The sequence below is a fragment of the Pan troglodytes genome, chromosome 20, assembly GCF_028858775.2.
Source record: "Pan troglodytes isolate AG18354 chromosome 20, NHGRI_mPanTro3-v2.0_pri, whole genome shotgun sequence".
Classification (NCBI taxonomy): Eukaryota; Metazoa; Chordata; class Mammalia; order Primates; family Hominidae; genus Pan; species Pan troglodytes.
The window spans coordinates 58,525,001-58,544,193 of NC_072418.2; the positions used below are offsets into that span (position 1 = coordinate 58,525,001).

The 19,193-nt window shown below is 47.0% G+C and overlaps 1 protein-coding gene across 1 annotated transcript in view; it reads right to left on the reverse strand.

Annotated features, from left to right (window-relative positions):
- Positions 1-125: 125 nt before the first annotated feature.
- The window catches only part of NLRP9 (NLR family pyrin domain containing 9), a 71,010-nt gene continuing 51,942 nt past the window's right edge, over positions 126-19,193 (reverse strand). The window contains exons 5-10 of the mRNA XM_063800872.1: positions 17,514-17,678; positions 10,274-10,444; positions 8,579-8,749; positions 4,110-4,280; positions 3,490-3,660; positions 126-732 (exon numbers count right to left, since the gene is read on the reverse strand). Of these exons, the coding sequence (XP_063656942.1) occupies positions 600-732; positions 3,490-3,660; positions 4,110-4,280; positions 8,579-8,749; positions 10,274-10,444; positions 17,514-17,678 (982 nt within the window). The 3' untranslated portion in view covers positions 126-599. The remainder of the gene's footprint in view (positions 733-3,489; positions 3,661-4,109; positions 4,281-8,578; positions 8,750-10,273; positions 10,445-17,513; positions 17,679-19,193) is intronic.

The following is a 19,193-nucleotide window of genomic DNA, read 5'->3' on the forward strand; positions in this document are numbered from 1 at the left end:
TTTAATTATGACAATGAAGTGTTTAATATTGTGTTTTGAAATATAAACAGTGTAGATACATTTGAATAATACTGAATTTTTAGAAAAATCTATTGGGGTGTCATATATAAAAGGATAAGTAGAGATTTGGAAATGCTTTTTTATTGGACAAGAAAATTGATCAAATCGAAATCTGGACAAACTAGAAAGTTTGGATGCTAGCAATACAATCTATAGACACATTCTAGCATCACTTCTGTGTCAGAAGTATCCGGATTGTGGTGCCTACAAATGCATGCTCCTACACACCAAGACATCCATTAAGAAAATAAAGCCATGCTTTCCAGAGCGTTTAGCACTTGTTTAACGTACTTGTGCTTCTAAATATCACAAGGCAGGATGGGATTTCTAAAGACAAGGGGATATAGGACCGAGGCAAAGACAATCAGCATGTACACTGAATCACACTCCATAATCATATTGCTAGAACACTTAGGGAGTACCTCTGAAATCACAGCCCTGCTGCCATGATGTGCAATTACAGGATAGAGGTGCCAGGTGAAGGTCCCACTGTGGCCAAGGAAAGCCTTTGTGAGAAGACTACTTCAGGGTGTTCCCCATCAGAGGAGCACACCCCTGATCTTGTATTCCTCGTCAATCCAAGGTCCATGTGAAATGGTCAGATGGGGAATTTTTTCTTCCACAGACATCAGGATCTTCTGAGTTTCTTCATCAAAGCCAGATTTGTGCAGCCTGGGAAAATAGAAATAGTTTTGTTTTGTTTTTTTTTTTTTTTTTCATTTTTACACAGTATTGCCTCTCTACATTCTGATGTCTACCTCTCCTCTCCTCTTTATTCTTTCCTAGAAATCACTGGGAGAATTGTACTGAATTTGAAAAACAAGCATGAATCTTTCCTATAGGATAGGAAGCCTCTGATTTATACCATAAAGTGAAATTTCATATACAGGATGTATCAATTAAGATTTAATTCAAAAAAGATGAATTTAAGTTAAAAAGAAAAACACAGGATAACTTCCATTCATCTGATGTTCATATGCCCTGGCACATTTATTGCTTCTTATAATGTGCTTAAAAAAAAAAACATGAGCTTTTCTCAGAGACACTAATATAATGAATTCATGTACCCATCACCAACTTCTACAATTACCAATATTCAGCCTCTTCCATTTACAACCTGCCCATTTTCTAAGAAATAATTAAAGCACATGCTACACCCATAAATATGTCAAACGTTCTTGTCTATTTTTGCTATTTTCAGTTCCTTTCATGTCATTGTCCCCTGAACCCACCTCAACAAAGCTGGTTTTTGTAGTCACCAATAACATCAATTTGTTAAATACATTGTATCCTACTTACCCAGTTAGCATTGAATACAGTTAATTACACTTTCTTGTTTATTTTTTCCCTTAGCTTACTGGACACGACTTCTTCCTGGCTTCTACTCCCTCAACAGCTATCGTTCTTGCTTTATACGTTGAATCTCTGTCTCTTTATAACTTCTAAATGTTCTCAGCATCAGGAAAATATAAAAAATAAGTTCACAAATAATTGGTAAGACTGGAACATAGGCCTTCCTGAAAGAATATAACTAACATTTGCAATTCTCTTCTCCCCTCTCCTGTGTCCTTCTTGCCTGGTGTTCATAGTTATATGCCTTTTTATCTCCAATTATAAAAAGAAGTTGAGGAGGATTAGCAGGTCACAAAATTTCATAGACATTTAGACACAGGAGAAGTAGGAGTTTATTATCTTAAATCTTCAGAGGTAGGGAAGATGGCTAAGTTTCCTTTCAGCTACAGCGACACTATGAGAAAGTTACCCAGAAATAACTGCTCTGAATGTTTGCTACTGTGGAGATGACATGTTTTGGGTGTGGGGATGGTGGTTGAAGAGAAGGGAGACATGATAATTATTATTTTATAATGCAGGTCTTAAGTACATAGCCTGTCCCTATGGGGACTAGGTCTCTGTCTCCTCTCTGAATTCATTTTTCCCTTTCTCTGCTGTACAGCTCCCCGGGACTCCCTTCCGGCCCTGCAGGGTACAAGGCCTGGCCCCATCTCAGGGCCTTTATGTTTTGCTGTGCCCCCTTCACTTGGGGTCCTCCCTAGACATTCGTGATATGGTTTGAATCTGTGTCCCCACCCAAATCTCCTATTTAATTGTAATCCCGAATGTTGGAGGTGGGGCCTGGTGGGAGGTGACTGGATCATGGGGGTGGATCCTTCGTGAATGGTTGAGCACCATCCCTTTGGTGCTGTTCTCATGATAGAGTTCTCATGAGATCTGGTTGTTTAAAAGTGTGTGGCATTCCCCCTGCTTCCTTTCCTCCTGCTCCCGCCACCAAAGACGTGCCTATTTCTGCTTCACATTCTGCCATGATTCAAAGTTTCCTGAGGCTACCTCAGAAGCAGAAGCTGCTATGCTTCTTGTACAGCCTGCAGATGCATAAGCCAATTAAACCTCTTTCCTTTATAAGTTACCAGTCTCTGCCAGGCGTGGTGGCTCACGCTTGTAATCCCAGCTCTTTGAGAGGCTGAGGCAGGTGGATCACCTGAGGTCAGGAGTTCGAGACTAGCCTGGCCAACATGGTGAAACCCCGTCTCTACTAAAAATACAAAAATTAGCTGAGCATGGTGGTGAGTGCCTGTAATCCCAGCTACTTGGGAGGCTGAGGCATGAGAATTGCTTGAGCCCAGGAGGCAGGGGTTGAAGTGAGCTGAGACTGTGCCACTGCACTCCAGCCTGGATGACAGAGCAAGACTCTGCCTCAAACAAAACAAAACAAAACAAAACAAAACCTTAAACAACATATTGTGAACTTTTCTTAGAGACACTAGCATAATGAATTCATGTACTCATCACCAACTTGAACAATTATCAATATTCAGCCTCTTCCATTTATACCCCGCCCAATTGTTTTTTAAAAAATAAAAAAATAACTTTTAAAAATTAAAAAAATAAAATCAGAAGGAAAAATTAACATAAAAAATTCATCCTACAGATTTCAAATAGGTACAACCCTAAAGGCAAACCTAATTTTCAGAACAACGTTAAATGCTGCCATTTGGCGAATGTATTTCTGAATCAAGACCTTACTCAGCCCATTCCAGAAGCCCTTCTGAAGTCTGAGCTGGCGTTGCATATTTATGGGCAACGTAAGTAGAAGATGTTTTAGTAGAGCAGTGGTTCTCACCTGGTGCAACTGTGTCTCCGAGGGACTTCTGACAATTTCTGGAGCTCTTTTTGATTGTCACAACTGAGGGAAGTGCTACTGGCAACTCATGAGAAAGGCCGAGAATGTTGCTTGACATCTTACAATGTCAATGGTTTTTATATTTTATAGTGTCAACAGGGGCCCAAGGACAGGCCCCCACCACAAACAACGCTCCAGCCTGGCGTCCATCATGTCGCGGTTGAGCAAATGGCCAATGAACTAAGCTCGTTCTGAAGTCACTCACCCCAAAGGAAACAGTGTCCACTCACCCCAGCATCTGCAGGGCACAGTCCGGGTGGCTCAATGCCTCACACAGCACCACCACTGCATCAACATCCAAGGCAATCCAGTCGAGGTTCAGGCTCCTCAGTGTTTTGCAGGCGATGAGTGCTGCGGCGAGGTCGCCGCAGCAGGCACGGGTGATCGGACACGTTTGCAGCCTGCAAAAGGGAAACACACCAGAGAATCCACTCTAGCTTTGGGTAGGCTGGAAGGCACGCCATTGTTACTTGCTAATTACACACCTCCGGGCAGGACACTCTGCTGTCTAGACCCGCGTTTCTCAGCCAGGACGATTGTGCTCCTGGGGGATGTATGTCTAGTGACCTTTATCCCAACTGAAGGTGCTGCTGGCAACTTGAGGATAGCGTCCAGGGGCGCTGCTAAAGACCCTATGATGCACAGGATGGCCCCCAAGGCAAATAACTCTCCAGTTTCAAACAGCAAGAGTACCAAGACTGAGCAAACCCTGGGGCAGCATTTTACATATCAGATCATCCCAGAGGGACTTGCTTTTAAACCTGCCTCCCTTCCATTCTATTGACCCTCCAGCTCTTCCTATTCTTGAAATAGATAAATTTTCCTACGATGGTGATCAGTACATACTCACCCGAGACACTCTAATTTACAGTGAGGATGCTGCAAAGCTGCACATAACTGTCTGACACCAGTGTCTCCTATTTCATTATGCCCAAGTTTCAGGGTCTTCAGTTTCTCATTGCAAATAAGAACAGCAGCAATGTCCTTACAGGAATCGGAAGTAAGGAAACAGCCCATCAACCTGGGGAGGTGGAAGACACACACAAATACGTACACTTATGAGGTCAATCATAACGGCCCACCTTATTTTCATTTATACATATGACACAAGAAATACAAAGTACTTCTGAGACGATGAGGAGGGTGGGGAGGGGAAGGAGGAGAGAAGAATGAGGGAGGAGAGGAGAGCAGAGGACAGGGGAGGGTGGGAGAATGAAGGAGGAGGGAAGAAGAGGGGAGGAAGAGGAGGGAAGAAGGGGAGGAAGAGGAGGGAGAGGAGTGGGAGGGGAAGGAGGGGGAGGAGGAGGAGGAGAGGGAGAAGGAGGAGAGGGAGAAGGAGGAGGAGGGAGGAGAGGGAGAAGAAGGAGGAGGGAGGAGAGGGAGGAGGATGGAGGAGAGGGAGAAGGACGGAGGAGAAGGAGGAGGGAGGAGAGGGAGGAGGGGGGAGGAGGAGGGGGGAGGAGGGGAGAGGAGATGGAGGGGGGAGGAGATGGAGGGGGGAGGAGATGGGAGGGGGAGGAGGAGGGGGAGGGGGACGAGGAGGGAGATGGAGGGGGACAAGGAGGGGGAGGAGAAGGGGGAGGAGGAGGAGGAAAGGGAGGAGAGAGAAGGGGAGGAGGGGAAGGGGAGGAGGGGAGGAGAGGAGGGGGAGAAAGGGCAGAAAGGGAAGGGGGAGAAAGGGGAGAAAGGGCAGAAAGGGAAAGGGGAGAAAGGGCAGAAAGGGAAAGGGGAGAAGGGGCAGAAAGGGAAGGGGGAGAAGGGGCAGGAAGGGGGAGAAGGAGAGGGAAGGGGAGGGGGAGAAGGGGCAGGAAGGGGAGGGGTGGGAGGGGGAGAAGGAAGAGGGGAGAGAGAAGGAGGAGGGGAGGCAGAAGGTGAGGGGGGAGGGGGAGAAGAGGGAGGCGGAAGAGGGGAGGGGGAGGAGGGGAGGAAGGGGAGGTGAGGGGGAGAAGGAGCAGGAGAGAAGGGGGAGCAGGAGAGAAGGGGGAGGGAGAGAAGGGGGAGGGGAGGGAGAGAAGGGGGAGGGGAGTGGAAGGGGGAGGGAGAGAAGGGAGGGGGAGGGGTAAGAAGACAAGGGGGGAAGAGGGCAGGGGAGTGGGGAGGGGGAAGAGGATAGGGGAGGGGGAAGAAGGGGAGGGGGAGGACAGGAGGGGAGGGCAAAGGGGGAGGAGGGAAGGGGAGGGGAAAGGGGGAGGAGGGGAGAGGAAAGGGGGAGGAGGGAAGGGGAGGGGAAAGGGGAGGAGGGAAGGGGAGGGGAAAGGGGAGGAGGGGAGGGGAGGGGGGAAGGGGAAAGGGGGAGGAGGGAGAGAGAAGGAGGAACAGGGAGGAGGGGAGAGGAGAGAGGGGGAGGAGGAATGACAGGAGGAAAGAGGAGGGGGGAAGGCAAGGGGGGAGGGGAAGAGGGGGCAGGGGAAGAGAAGGGAGAGGGAGGGGAAGAGGTGGGGAGGGAGGGAGGGGAAGAGGAGGGGGAGGGAGGGAAAGGTGGGGAAGGAGGGGAAGAGGAGGGGGAGGGAGGGGAAGAGGTGGGGAAGGGGAGGGGAAGAGGAGGGGGGAGGGGAAGAGGTGGGGAAGGAGGGGATGCGGGAGGGAGGGGAAGGGGAGGGGAAGGGGAGGGGAAGAGGAGGGGGGAGGGAGGGGAAGAGGAGGGGGGAGGGAGGGGAAGAGGTGGGGAAGGAGGGGAAGAGGTGGGGAAGGAGGGGATGGGGGGAGGGAGGGGAAGAGGAGGGGGAGGGAGGGGAAGAGGAGGGGGAGGGAGGGGAAGAGGAGGGGGAGGGAGGGGAAGAGGAGGGGGAGGGAGGGGAAGAGGAGGGGAGGGAGGGGAAGGGGGGGAGGGAGGGGAAGAGGAAGAGGGAGGGGAAGGGGGAGAGGGGGAGAGGGGGGAGGGGGAGAGGGGGAGAGGGGGGAGGGGAAGAGGGGGGGAGGGGAAGAGGGAGGGGAAGAGGAAGTGGAGGGGGAGGGAGGGGAAGAGGAAGTGGAGGGGGAGGGAGGGGAAGAGGAAGTGGAGGGGGAGGGAGGGGAAGAGGAAGTGGAGGGGGAGGGAGGGGAAGAGGAAGTGGAGGGGGAGGGAGGGGAAGAGGGGAAGTGGAGGGGGAGGGAGGGGAAGTGGAGGGGGAGGGAGGGGAAGTGGAGGGGGAGGGAGGGGAAGTGGAGGGGGAGGGAGGGGAAGTGGAGGGGGAGGGAGGGGAAGTGGAGGGGGGAGAAGGGGAGGGAGGAGGAAGAGGGAGGGGGGAGAAGGGGAGGGAGGAGGAAGAGGGAGGGAGGAAGGGGGAGGGAGGAAGGGGGAGGGGGAGGGAGGAGGAAGGGAGGGGGAGGGAAGAGGGAGGGAGGTTGGAGGGGGGAGTGGGAGGGACGAGGAGGATGGGGGAGGGAGGAGGGGTAGGAAGGGGGAGGGGGAGAGAGGAGGAAGGGGGAGGGAGCAGGGGGAGGGAGGGAGGAGGAAGAGAGATGGCAGAAGAGAGGAGGAGGGAAGACAAAGAAGGTGGAAGCAGCAATGACTTCCCAGTTCCTCCATCTTCCCTACTCTGCTCCAACACTTTGGGGTCCCTGCACTTCTTCTGTCCTGCCTGGCTCTCTTTTCTCTGTGGCCTCTCCTCATTATTCTCCCTGGTTGAAATGCTCCTGCCCCAATTATCAGCATAGCTACCTCCTCCCCACCTTCAAATCCCTGTGCAAATGTCACCTTTTTGGTGAGCCCTCCCCTGACTATTTTGTATATCATGTGTCCAGTCCCTCTCCAGGCCCCAAGCTGGTGATTCCTCATAGTACTTATTACTCCCTAATACAGATAGAAAGATGGTAGATAGAGGACAGAGGATAGGGGACAGATGGATAGTTAATAGATGACAAATGACAGATGACGTATAGATACGTGATATACATAGATGTGTGGATAGGCACGTATCTGCCCACACTCATACATATATATGTATGTGTCTGATGTATGTACTTGTGTGTTGGTGGCTCTCAGGCAGGCAAGATTTTTGCCCACCAGAGGACATTGGTAGTGTCTGGAGACATTTTTGGTCTACCACACCAGGAGAGAAAGTGCCACTGGTACCTTCTCTCCCTCCTCCCCTCCTCCTCCTCCTCTCCCTCCCCACCTCTTCCCCCCTCCTCCCCACCTCTTCCCCCCTCCTCCCCACCTCTTCCCCCCTCCTCCCCCCTTCCCCTTGTCCCTTACCTCTTTCATCCTCTCTTCCCCCTCCTGCCCCGACTTCCATCCCCTCTTCCCCTCTCCTCCTCCCCCATCCTCCCCTCTCCTCCCTCATTCTTCTCTGCCCATCTAGTGGCTGGGAACCAGGGAAGCTGCTCAACACCCTAGGAAGCATGGGACAGCAGCCCCAACAACACAGAATGAATTGGGCTAAAATGCCCCCATGTCAATACTGAGAATCCAGGATGCAGACACATCCTTGCAGCCTCACACATGCATGTGTGTGTATCTGACTCTCCTTCAGATGGAAGTCCATGGGAACAGGGATGTTAGAATGCTCTACTGACCAACTTATCCACCCAGAAGCGTCTTCAGTTCCTAGCAGAGGGAATGAATGAGTCTCGCACTCTGACTGTCATTTATCGAGAGTGTATGACAAGCCAGGCATTGATCATAGTCCTTCATGTGTGTGATTCCAACTGGCCATCTCGATTCTTTAAGGAGGAGGCTCTAGCTATCCTCTCATTACCTGGGGAGAGGTGAGTCACCTGCACAAGCTCAGGCAGTCAGGGCCACTCGGGACTCCATCCAGGCCTTTCTAGGGCTGGAGACCCAACTCCAGAGTCCCCTGCTGTGTCCTTACAACTCCTTCCCACTGAAGGTTCCCAGAACCAGGTGGGGTAAATGTATAGCCTCATCTGGATTTTTTTTTCAGAAGACACCATTCTCTTCCTATCTCAGTCTATTTGGACTGGTATAACAAAATGCCATAGACTGAAACGGGTCCCTTATAGACAACAGAAATGTATTTCTCACAGTTTTGGAGCCGGGAAGTCCAAGATCAAGATGCCAACAAATTCAGTGTCTGGCGAGGGCCACGTTCTACCTTGGAAGTGGCATTTTCTCATGGTGTCCACAGATGGTGGAAGGGGCAGAAGAGTCTCTGGGGCCTCTTTTATAGGTGTGGGAGACTCCACCCTCATAACCTCATCACCTCCCAGAGGCTCCACCTCCTAGTACCATCAGCCTGGGGGCGAGGACCCAACATACGAATTTTGGGAGGACATATACATTCAGATGCTAGCATATCCCTTTCCTATGTCTTTCCTAGAGCCACAGTATCCAAAAAAAGAAACCCTGACATTGAAGCAAATCATGGCCGGTCCTACCACAGCTCCCGTATGCTGCAGCCTGGGTGCTTCAGCGCTGCACACAGAGATGCCACTCCATTATCTTCCAGGGCATTTGAGCCCAGATCGAGAAGGGACAGGGACTTACTGCACAAGAGGACTTCGGAAATGGAGTCACAGGAGACAGAGGTGAGACAGCAGTACATCAACCTGCAAAGAAACACACAGTCTCCCAGCCTGCTGAACAGCAGTACATCATTCTGCAGAGAAACACACCATCTCCCAGCCCACTGAAGCTTCCTATGGTAATATTACCATATTTTCTTTGTCCCAGGCAAAACCTTTCCAGATGTTCCTTGAACTCTGCTGTCACTCAAGAAAATAAGGAGCTGGGTGCGGTGCCTCACGCCTGTCATCCCAGCACTTTGGGAGGCTGAGGCGGGTGGATCACCTGAGATAAGGAGTTTGAGACCAGCATGACCCACATGGTGAACCCCTGTCTCTACTAAAAATACAAAATTAGCCAGGCGTGGTGACGCACACCTGTAATCCCAGCTACTTGGGAGGCTGAGGCAGGAGAATCGCTTGAACCCAGGAGGTGGAGGTTGCTGTGAGCTGAGATCATGCTACTGCACTTCAGCCTGGGCAACAAGAGCGAAACTCCGTCTCAAAAAAAAGAAAAGAAGGGGATTAAAACTTGTAACACCTACAGATGTACAGAAAGACGAATGTGGAATACAGTGTCCCAACAAACAGAATCTCAGATTCCAGTTCCAAGTCAGATCATCACCAGCTGGAAGACCTAGGGCAAAAGTCACCCATTCTTTGCAACAGAGTATAAATATGGCTTAACAGAATGTACTGGACGATATCCCATGTAGAATAATTTTTGTTTTGTTGTTTAATACACATATTTAAGGTTTTGTTAAAAGAATAGATTTTAAGTGCTCTAGTCACAAAAAAATAAAATGCTTCAATGATGTCAGATGATGAGTATGTTAGTTTCCTTGACGACAGTCAACATTTTACTATGGATATGTATATCAAATACTTTTTGTTTTAAAAATTATTTAATCACAATGTACCGTATACTTCGCTGGGAGTTGATTTTAAATGTTCTCACATCCTCCAAAATGATAACTGTTAATTAGCTTGATTATAGTAATCATTTTACAGTGTATGCATATATCAGAACATCACATTGTATGGCTTAAATATATGCAATTTTTAAATTTAAAAATTTTCTTTTTTTTTTTTTCTTTCTTTTTTTTATTTTTTTTGAGATGGAATCTTGCTCTGTCTCCCAGGCTGGAGTGCAGTGGCACAATCTCGGCTCACTGCAACCTCCACCTCCCGGGTTCAAGGGATTCTCCTGCCTCAGCCTCCTGAGTAGCTGGGAGTATGGGCATGCGCCACCACACCCAGCTAATTTCTGTATTTTTAGTACAGATGGAGTTTCCCCATGTTGGCCAGGCTGGTCTCAAACTCCTGAGCTCAGGTGATCCTCCCGCCTCGGCTTCTCAAAGTGCTGGGATTACAGGCATGAGCCACCACGCCCAGCCAGCTCCATTTTACTGATGAGCAACTGAGGCGTGGGAAAGGAACTCAGGTCTAGCTACGGATTCCGCATTCTGCTGCACCCCTCAGTGAGCACCGCGTTGCTTTGATAACGGGTGGATCCAGGTGCACGCTTCGGAAATCTCCTCCGAACATGCTTCCCGCAGACCAACTTACATCAGCCTCTCCAGGGCACAGTGTGGGTGCTTCAGGGCTTCACACAGCAACGTCATTCCTTCATCCCTCAAGGGATTTTCTACCAAGGAGAGGTGTTTCAGCTTGCTGTTGCAGGCCAGGACAGAGGCGATGTCTTCACAAGCTTCACTGGAGATGTCACACTTTCCCAGTCTACATGTGAAACACACACCATGAGACGGACCAAAGCTTTCAATCACTCATGAAACATTATCCACAGACCAAACGACACCTCTGATTCTAGTCTTGCACCTGCTGATCCATTATCTACACTACAGACTCTTTTTTTTTTTTTTTTTTGAGAAGGAATCTCACTCTGTTGCCCAGGCAGGAGTGCAGTGGTGCGATCTCGGCTCACCGCAACCCCCACCTCCCGGGTTCAAATGATTCTCCTGCCTCAGTCTCCCAAGTAGCTGGGATTACAGGCGCCCGCCATCACGCCCAGTTCATTTGTATTTTTAGTAGAGATGGGGGTTTCACCATGTTGGCCAGGCTGGTCTCGAACTCCTGACCTCAAGAGATCTGCCCACCTTGGCCTCCCAAAGTGCTGGGATTACATGGATGAGCCACTGCGCCCAGCCACATTACAAACTTTTAAGAAGTGCAAACGTAATGACATGAATCCCTCAATCCTGTAGGTTTGCACTGAAGTTAGGAAAAATGTCTAAGCCCACGCTTCTCTCCGCCTGGGGTGATTTGCCCTAATGGAGACATGTGGAAATGTCTGCATATATTATTGGCTGTCACGATGGAGGCAGCCAGGAATGCTGCTCAACATCCTTTAGTGAACAGGACAGACCCTGCCACGAAGGAGTATCCAGAACTCGATAAATCTGACTCTGTGTCAATAGCACTACAAGAAATAGGAAAAACCAAACTGTTTTTTTTCCTACTTTCACACAGCGCAACACGCTTCTGTGACCGGAGACGGGAGGGCAGCTCTTCTGCAGCCACTAAGTGGGTGTCCTAAAACTTAACCCAATCCTGACACTTCCTAGAGGGGCTAGACACAGAGTTGATCGATTATGCCTGTGTGATGAAACCTCCATAAAAATCCTAAAAGAATGTAGTTCAGAGAGCGTCCAGGTTGGCAAACACATCCACACGCCACGCCCCAGCTCCACAGGGACAGATGCTCCTGCACTCGTGTGGGGAAAATAATGAGAGATCAGATTGTTACTGTGTCTATGTAGAAAAGGAAGACATAAGAAACTCCACTTTGATCTGTACTAAGAAAAACTGTTCTGTTTTGAGATGCTGATAATCCATAACTTTAGCCTCAACCCTGTGCTCACAGAACACATGGTTTAATGGATTTAGGGCTGTGCAGCATGTGCCTTGTTAACCATATGTTTTCAGGCAGTATACTTGGTAAAAGTCATCGCCATCCTCCATTCTCGATGAACCAGGGACACAATGCACTGCGGAAAGCCGCAGGGACCTCTGCCCTAGAAAGCCTGGGTATTGTCCAAGGTTTCCCCCACTGAGACAGCCTGAGATATGGCCTCATGGGAAAGGACAGACTTTACCATCCCCCAGCCCGACACCCGTAAAGGGTCTGTGCTGAGGAGGAGGAGTGAAAGAGGGAGGCCTCTTTGCAGTTGAGATAAGAGGAAGGCTTCTGTCTCCTGCTCGTCCCTGGGAATGGAATGTCTGGGTGTAAAGCTGACCATTCCCATTCGTTCTAGTCTGAGATAGGAGAAAATTGCCCTGTGGCTGGAGGTGAGATATGCTGGCAGCAATACTGGTCTGTTACTCTCTGCTACACTGAGATGTTTGGATGAAGAGAAACATAAATCTAGCCTACGTGCACATACGGGCACAGTACCTTTCCTTGAACTTATTCATGATACAGATTCCTTCGCTCACATGTTTCTCTGCTGACCTTCCCCCAACCTGTTGCCCAGCCACATTCCCCTCGCCAAGATAGTAAAAATAGTGATCAATAAATACTGAGGGAACTCAGAGACCAGCGCCGGTGCGGGTACTCGCACTTTGAGCGCCTGTCCCCCGGGCCCACTGTCCTTTCTCTATACTTTGTCTCTGTGTCTTGTTTCTTTTCTGAGTCTCTCATCTCCATCTGACTAGAAATACCCACAGGTGTGGAGGGGCTGGCCCCCTTCACACTCAGGACCCTTCCAGATCTCATCCTGTGTGTCTATCTGGCTGCATATCTGTATTTGTCAGATCATTTATTAAATTGAGAGTCAGATCCCAGCTGCACATCTGTATCTTTCAGATCATTTATTAAATTAGGTGAGAGTCAGATCCCACATGGTAGGAGCTCAGTCCCACAAGATCACCCTTGACTTCCGATGCCAGTTGCAAGCGCTGGGTTGCTCTGCCTGTGTTTGACCAACCGGCTATACATGGGGGTTCCCCTGACCCCTTCCTTGGGTTAGACTGATTTGCTAGAGTGGATCACAGACCTCAGGAAAATAATTACATTTCATAAATGATTGCTTGAGCTCACGAGGCAGAGGTTGCAGTGAGCTGAGATCCCACCTCAGCCTCCCAACTAGCTGGGAGTACAGGCACCTGCCACCACACCCGGCTAATTTTTGTATTTTTAGTAGAGACGGGGTTTCACCATGTTGGCCAGGGTGATCTCGAACTCCTGAGCTCAAGTGATCTGCCTGCCTTGGCCTCCCAGAGTGCTGGGATGACAGGTGTGAGCCGCCATGCCCGGCCCGGCCCCTGGCCGCCTTTAGATCTCTCTTCTCCATCCTGCTCAAAGGGCAATGCATATGCAAGTGTTTATGCATGGACTGTTTGCTCTCCATTGTGATAATTTTTTAAAAGCTCCTCAGTCTTTTGACTTTTTATTAATTATTGCATGCCTGTATCTAATTATCTTCTGTGCCGCATAGAAAGCTCCTCATTCTTCAAGCCTCTCGATTGAAACTATGATGGGGATCTCTCCTCTCAGACCAAGAGGAAATGAGAGAGAAGATGTAGCAGAAGCCATATTTAAAGATAGAGATCATGGTAAAATGTTCTCAGAAGCCTGTGCAAACGTTCATCCACAAATGCAGGAAGCTCAGTGAATTTTTAAGCAGGATAAACACAAAGAAATACCAAAACCACACACAATGGGGGTGGGAGGGGAAACTTAAAATTAGCCGGAGACAAGACACATTAAGCACATTGCCTACAATGGGACGAAATATACTGATGGCTAAATTTAGAAAAAGCATGGCAGCCTGAATGGGATGGAATTACATCTTTAACATGTAAAAGAACAAAAGAAAGAAAACAGTGAAAGAAAACCTACAATTCTCTGATGTGTGGGGGAAAAAAATCTACAAAAATAAAATCAAAACAGATATTTTTGGTCTCAAATACACCGTGGTCATCTGGTTTATAACGATAACTACTGTTGTTCACTTGAGAAAAAGTGGTTTTTCAACAGCATTCTGTGTTCATATGTGAATTTTTTTTAAAAACCTGACTTTATACTACATAGAAACACTTACTCAAAGTAGGTCATAGCCCCACTTGTGCATGGTACAATAAGACTTTGAGAGAAAAATGCACAGGAAGTTATTCTTATGACTTTGGGCTTGGAAACAATTATTTTCTTTTGAGACGTGGTCTCACCCTGTCACTCAGGTTAGAGTGCAGTGACGTGATGACAGCTCACTGCAGCAACCTTGGACCTTTGGGCTCAAGAGATCCTCCTGCATCAGCCTGATGAGTAGCCGTGACTACAGGCATCCACCACCATACCTAGATAATTTTTTTGTTTTGTTTTTAGAGACGGGAGTCTCACTATGTTGCCCAGGCTGGTCTCCAACTCCTGGCCTCAAACAATCCTCCTGCCTCAGCCTCCCAAACTGCTGGGATCACAGGCATGAGCCACCAAGCCTGGCAACGATTCCCTAAACAAACACAAAAAGCAGCTGAACACGAAAAGACACATTCAGTTTTGATAAAGAATCTCTCTTAATTCAAAGATGATATTAAGAATGTGGAAAACCAAACCACATAGAAGATACTTGCAATGCATGTATTTGACCTAGGATTCATTCCACAATATAAGAAAAACACCTGTCAATCAATTAGAAAAAGACAGCCCAATAAAACAATGGGCTACACCAGCACATCAAACAGACATATCACAACAGGAAGCCCAGAAAGTCAAACAAATGAAAAGGCGCTCATATTATTAGTCATTAGAGAAATGCAAATTAAAACCACTCAGATATTATGCCCGAAGCAGAATGGATTTGAAAAGATCAACACCCTTAAGGGTTGGGGAGAAAACGGGACAAGTGGAACACATTCATTTCATAGGCAAATAATCTGGTGAAGCCTCTGGTTAAAAGATGCTGATTAAGTCTAGTTTCACTGGAAGTTTCATAAAAGCATATTTTTAAAAACAGCTTTGTACGTTTCATTAGTAAAATTTCCTAGTTTTAAGAATGCACTATTGTTATGTAAGATGTTACCTTTGGTGGAAGTTGGGTGGTGATTGGTATATGCGACTTCTCTGTACTATTTTTGTAATTTCCTGTGAGTATAATAATCTTTCAATAAAAAGTAAACAACAACAACAAAGTAAAATGGCTGATGTGGAGAAACAGGTGTTTGTCATAAGGGTTTCCAGATACACATGAATTAAGGTGTGGTATCCATAAAAATGTTTGTCCAGGGCCACTGCACAGTATTAGATGTTTTTTTTCCTAGTACAAGAGCCCCTGGGTTGGATTTAGGCAAATACCCCATTCTGTTTTAGCCAAGCTGACCCCCTCCCACCACCAGAAGAGAAGCATCAGTCTAATCTCTCCTAGGGCACTTCACAGGCTAGCACTACTGGACTAGATAATCCTTTGTTGTTGGGGAGCTGTCCTGTACATTACTGGGTATTTAGCAGCATCCTTGGTGATACGGTTTGGCTCTGTGTCCCCACCCAAATCTCATCCTGTAGCTCCCATAATTCCCATGTGTTGTGGGAGGGACCCAGTGGAAGATAATTAAATCACAGGGGCGGGTCTTTCCCAGGCTGTTCTCCTGACAGTGAATATGTTTCACAAGGTCTGATGGTTTTATAAAGGGGAGTTTCCCTGCACAAGCTCTTTTCTCTTGTCTGCCGCCATGTGAGATGTGCCTTTCACCTTCCACCGTGATTGTGAGGCCTCCCAAGCCACATCGAACTGTAAGTCCAATAAACCTCTTTCTTTTGTAAATTGCCCAGTGTCGGGTATGTCTATCAGCAGTGTGAAAACGGACTAATACACGTGGTCTCTATCCACCAGATGCCAGCAGCACCCTCCCCACTCAACTGTGATCATTGAAAATGTCTCTAAACATTGACATCCCCAAAGGGACAAAATTCCCCCCATTGAGAACTACTGAGCTAGAGAGAACCTGACTTTGAAGACCTTCCACCACCAATACCACATTGAAGTAAATGAAGAATAGTTAGTTTACCCCAAAAGGCAACATTCCCAGCTACATTATGTCTATCATTGTAGATATGTTCCCCAATCCTTATGTTAATGTATAATAGATAAAACCCTATGCAAATAACATAATTATGAAATGGAGCAAAATACGATAGAATTTTGAAAGTTCCCCCTGAGAAGAGAAAGTTAGAGTAGAAGTTAAAAAAAAAAAAGTTGCCATGATAAGAAAACAGCTTGAATAAGGAATGAGATCTACAGCAGTTCTATAAGCTCAAACAACCCTTATGCATAGAATCTGCCTCTTTCTCCTGATGGGTCTAGATGCATAAAATTAACCAAGTATAGATGAATCTGTCAATTACATTTTTGACGGTTACTGCAAAGACAAGACAGTGAACTGGGAGAGAGAAGAGCATGTTCTCTTAGGGGGGTTAGCGGGCTGATTTTATTTATTGCTGCCTCAATGACTTCCCTTTGTTCTCTTTGGAAAGATAGATTGGCCAGTGATCATGCTACAATAAAGATACATGCACATGTATGTTTACTGAGGCACTGTTCACAATAGCACAGTCTTGGAACCAACCCAAATGCCCATCAATGATAGACTGGATAAAGAAAATATGGTACATGTACACCATGGAATACTATGCAGCCATAAAAAAGGAAGAGTTCATGTTCTTTGCAGGGACATGGATGAAACCGGAAACCATCATTCTCAGCAAAGTAACACAAGAAGAGAAAACCAAACACTGCCTGTTCTCACTCATAAGTGGGAGTTGATTAGTGAGAACACATGGACACAGGGAGGGGAACAACACACACTGGGGCCTGTCGGCGGGTGGGGAGCTGGGGGAGGGAGAGCATTAGGAGATATACCTAATGTAAATGACGAGTTGATGGGTACAGCAAACCAACATGGCACATGTATACCTATGTAACAAATCTGCACGTTGTACACATGTACCCCAGAACTTAAAGTATAATAATAATAATAATAATAATAATAATAGAAAAAGAAAGATAGATTGGCTCTGCCTGGAAATCACCCAGTTAGGACAGGGGCCGCTCTGACAATGTTCAAGAGGAAGAAATTACTTTGGGCAAGTCATTCTCCCCTGGCTTTAATGCTGTCAACTGCCAAATCAGACTATCACACTTGTGATCATTAACATGCTTAAGTTTTAAGTTTCTATAAATATCTTTAGGGGAAAAAAAATGGTGTTCTTGTTTTGGCCTGGTTGGTTGAGGGCAGAACCAGGAAGTATCAAGGGAGGTGTCCGTGAGATGAGCCTGGATGCAGTGGCTCATGTGAAGTACTGTAATCCCAGTACTTTAGGAGGTCAAGGCGGGCAGATTGGTTGAGACCAGGAGTGCAAGATCAGCCTGGGCAATATGGTGAAACCCCATCTCTACAAAAAATTACAAAAATTAGCTGGGTATGGTGGCGTGCACCTATAATCCTAGCTACTTGAGAGGCTGAGGTGGGAGGATTGCTTGAACCCGGGAAGCTGAGGTTGCAGTGAGTCAAGACTGCGTCATTGCACTCCAGCCTGGGCAAGAGTGAGACCCTGTCTCAAAAAAAAAGAAGTAATTAAAGTGAGTACTAGAGATGGGAAGGCGGAAACAAACCTTCTGAGAGGAGGCCTTGCCGGGCAGAATCTACCTTCACCTTATGAGAGAGACAGATTCAAAAGATGAAAAACAAGAGAGATGAAGGCTGATGCAATGACCCTCCAGGAAGGAAAACAAGAAAATCAAACTGCAAAGCCCACCTTGGAAAGAAACAGCACTCGGCATGAACAGCCCGGACTTACATCAGCTCTTCTATCTTGCACATTGGATGTTTCAGCGTCTCACACAGGTGTCTGATGTCAGACTGGGAGAGGCTAGTGCCGTACAGGCTCAGAAGTTTCAGATGAGGGTTGTGAAGAACTGCCTTAAATAATTCTGAATCATGTCCAAAGTACACAGAAGTAAATCTGCAAAAGATTAAAAAAAAAAAATAGCGTCATGCAATGAGATCCCAGCACAAAGACAGACACCTCTTGTACGATTCTTCCTGCCCTGAATGCTGGGCCTCACCATACTGTTTCTGGAATTCTGGTTACTCCTGCCCGCAAATTATTTCTCGATGGGGTTTTCAGACACCAGACAGCACAGAGGCTCAAGCTGCTTAGAACTTTCCTGTTTCTTCCTAGCCCCTCCACTTCTACATAACTCCAAACATAGAAGGAAAACGAGTCAGCTGAATCCCATGTTAAACCGAGCCCCATGGGGACAGGAACAAACTATACTTGTACCTCTTTGTATTCTGAGATTAATGATTAATGCCTCACATAAAATGACGCACACATATCTGAATTAATGCTCCAAGCAAAACTGTGTTACCCAAGGAAATAACCCATTTCTGTTTTAAAATTAAGATTTTTTTTTTTTTTTTTTTAATAAAAGAGACAATGTTATGTAGTGTCAAAAAACTCAGGCTCCAGAGTTACAGGAAACTGGATTTGACATTTTGCTTTTCTCCTTGTTGCTTTTGTAAGATTGGGCAAATGACCTAATGGCTATGTGGCCCCGACTCTTCATGAAAGACATGGTCATGGTAATTAAGTTAACATTTAAGGCCAGGCATGGTGACTCACACCTCTAAGTTGGGAGGCCAAGGCAGGCAGATCACATGAGGTCAGGAGTTTGAGACCAGCCTGGGCAACAAGGCGAAACCCCGTCTCTACTAAAAATACAAAAAAGTAGCTGGGTATGGTGGTGTGTGCCTGTAATTCCAGGCACTCAAGAGGCTGAGGTAGGAAAATCACTTGAACCCAGGAGGCGGAGGCTGCAGTGAGCCGAGATGGTGCCACTGCACTCCAGCCTGGGCAACAAGAGTGAAACTGTGTCTCAAAAAAAAGAAATGAGCATTTATTGTAATGCCTGGAACATGGTCAATTCATGCTGGCTTTTATTTTAATATCTACATGTATATGCCATATATGTGTATTTATAAACCAAATACGTAACTACAAATATGTATCTATAAGCCAGATATGTACATATTTACCAGATAAATACAAAACCAGAATATGTACTTAAAATCCAGACAAAATTTATGTATAAACCATATATATATATGTATTTATTAGCCTGATAAATGTGTATTTACAAACCAGACACACGTAAGAATAAATACATGACACACAGAACTTGCTCTATGTGACTCCTGGTGTTACAGCAGATGAGTGCACCCTGATTTCTCTCCTAGTCAACTTTAAGAAATGACAGAGAATTTTAAAAGTAAATATTTTTACCCTGTTCAAAAACTAGAATGGAAATTTTGAGTAGGCCAGAATCAAAAGACAGATAAGGGCAGATCACAGAGGGGAACAGCAGGCTGGAGGAACTGTGGGGACTGCGGGCAGAGTGATCCCCTAAATGTCTGAGTGACACCCAGGTACCACCTGCCCAGAGATAAAGGAAGCCAGGAGCTGGTGACAGGGCGG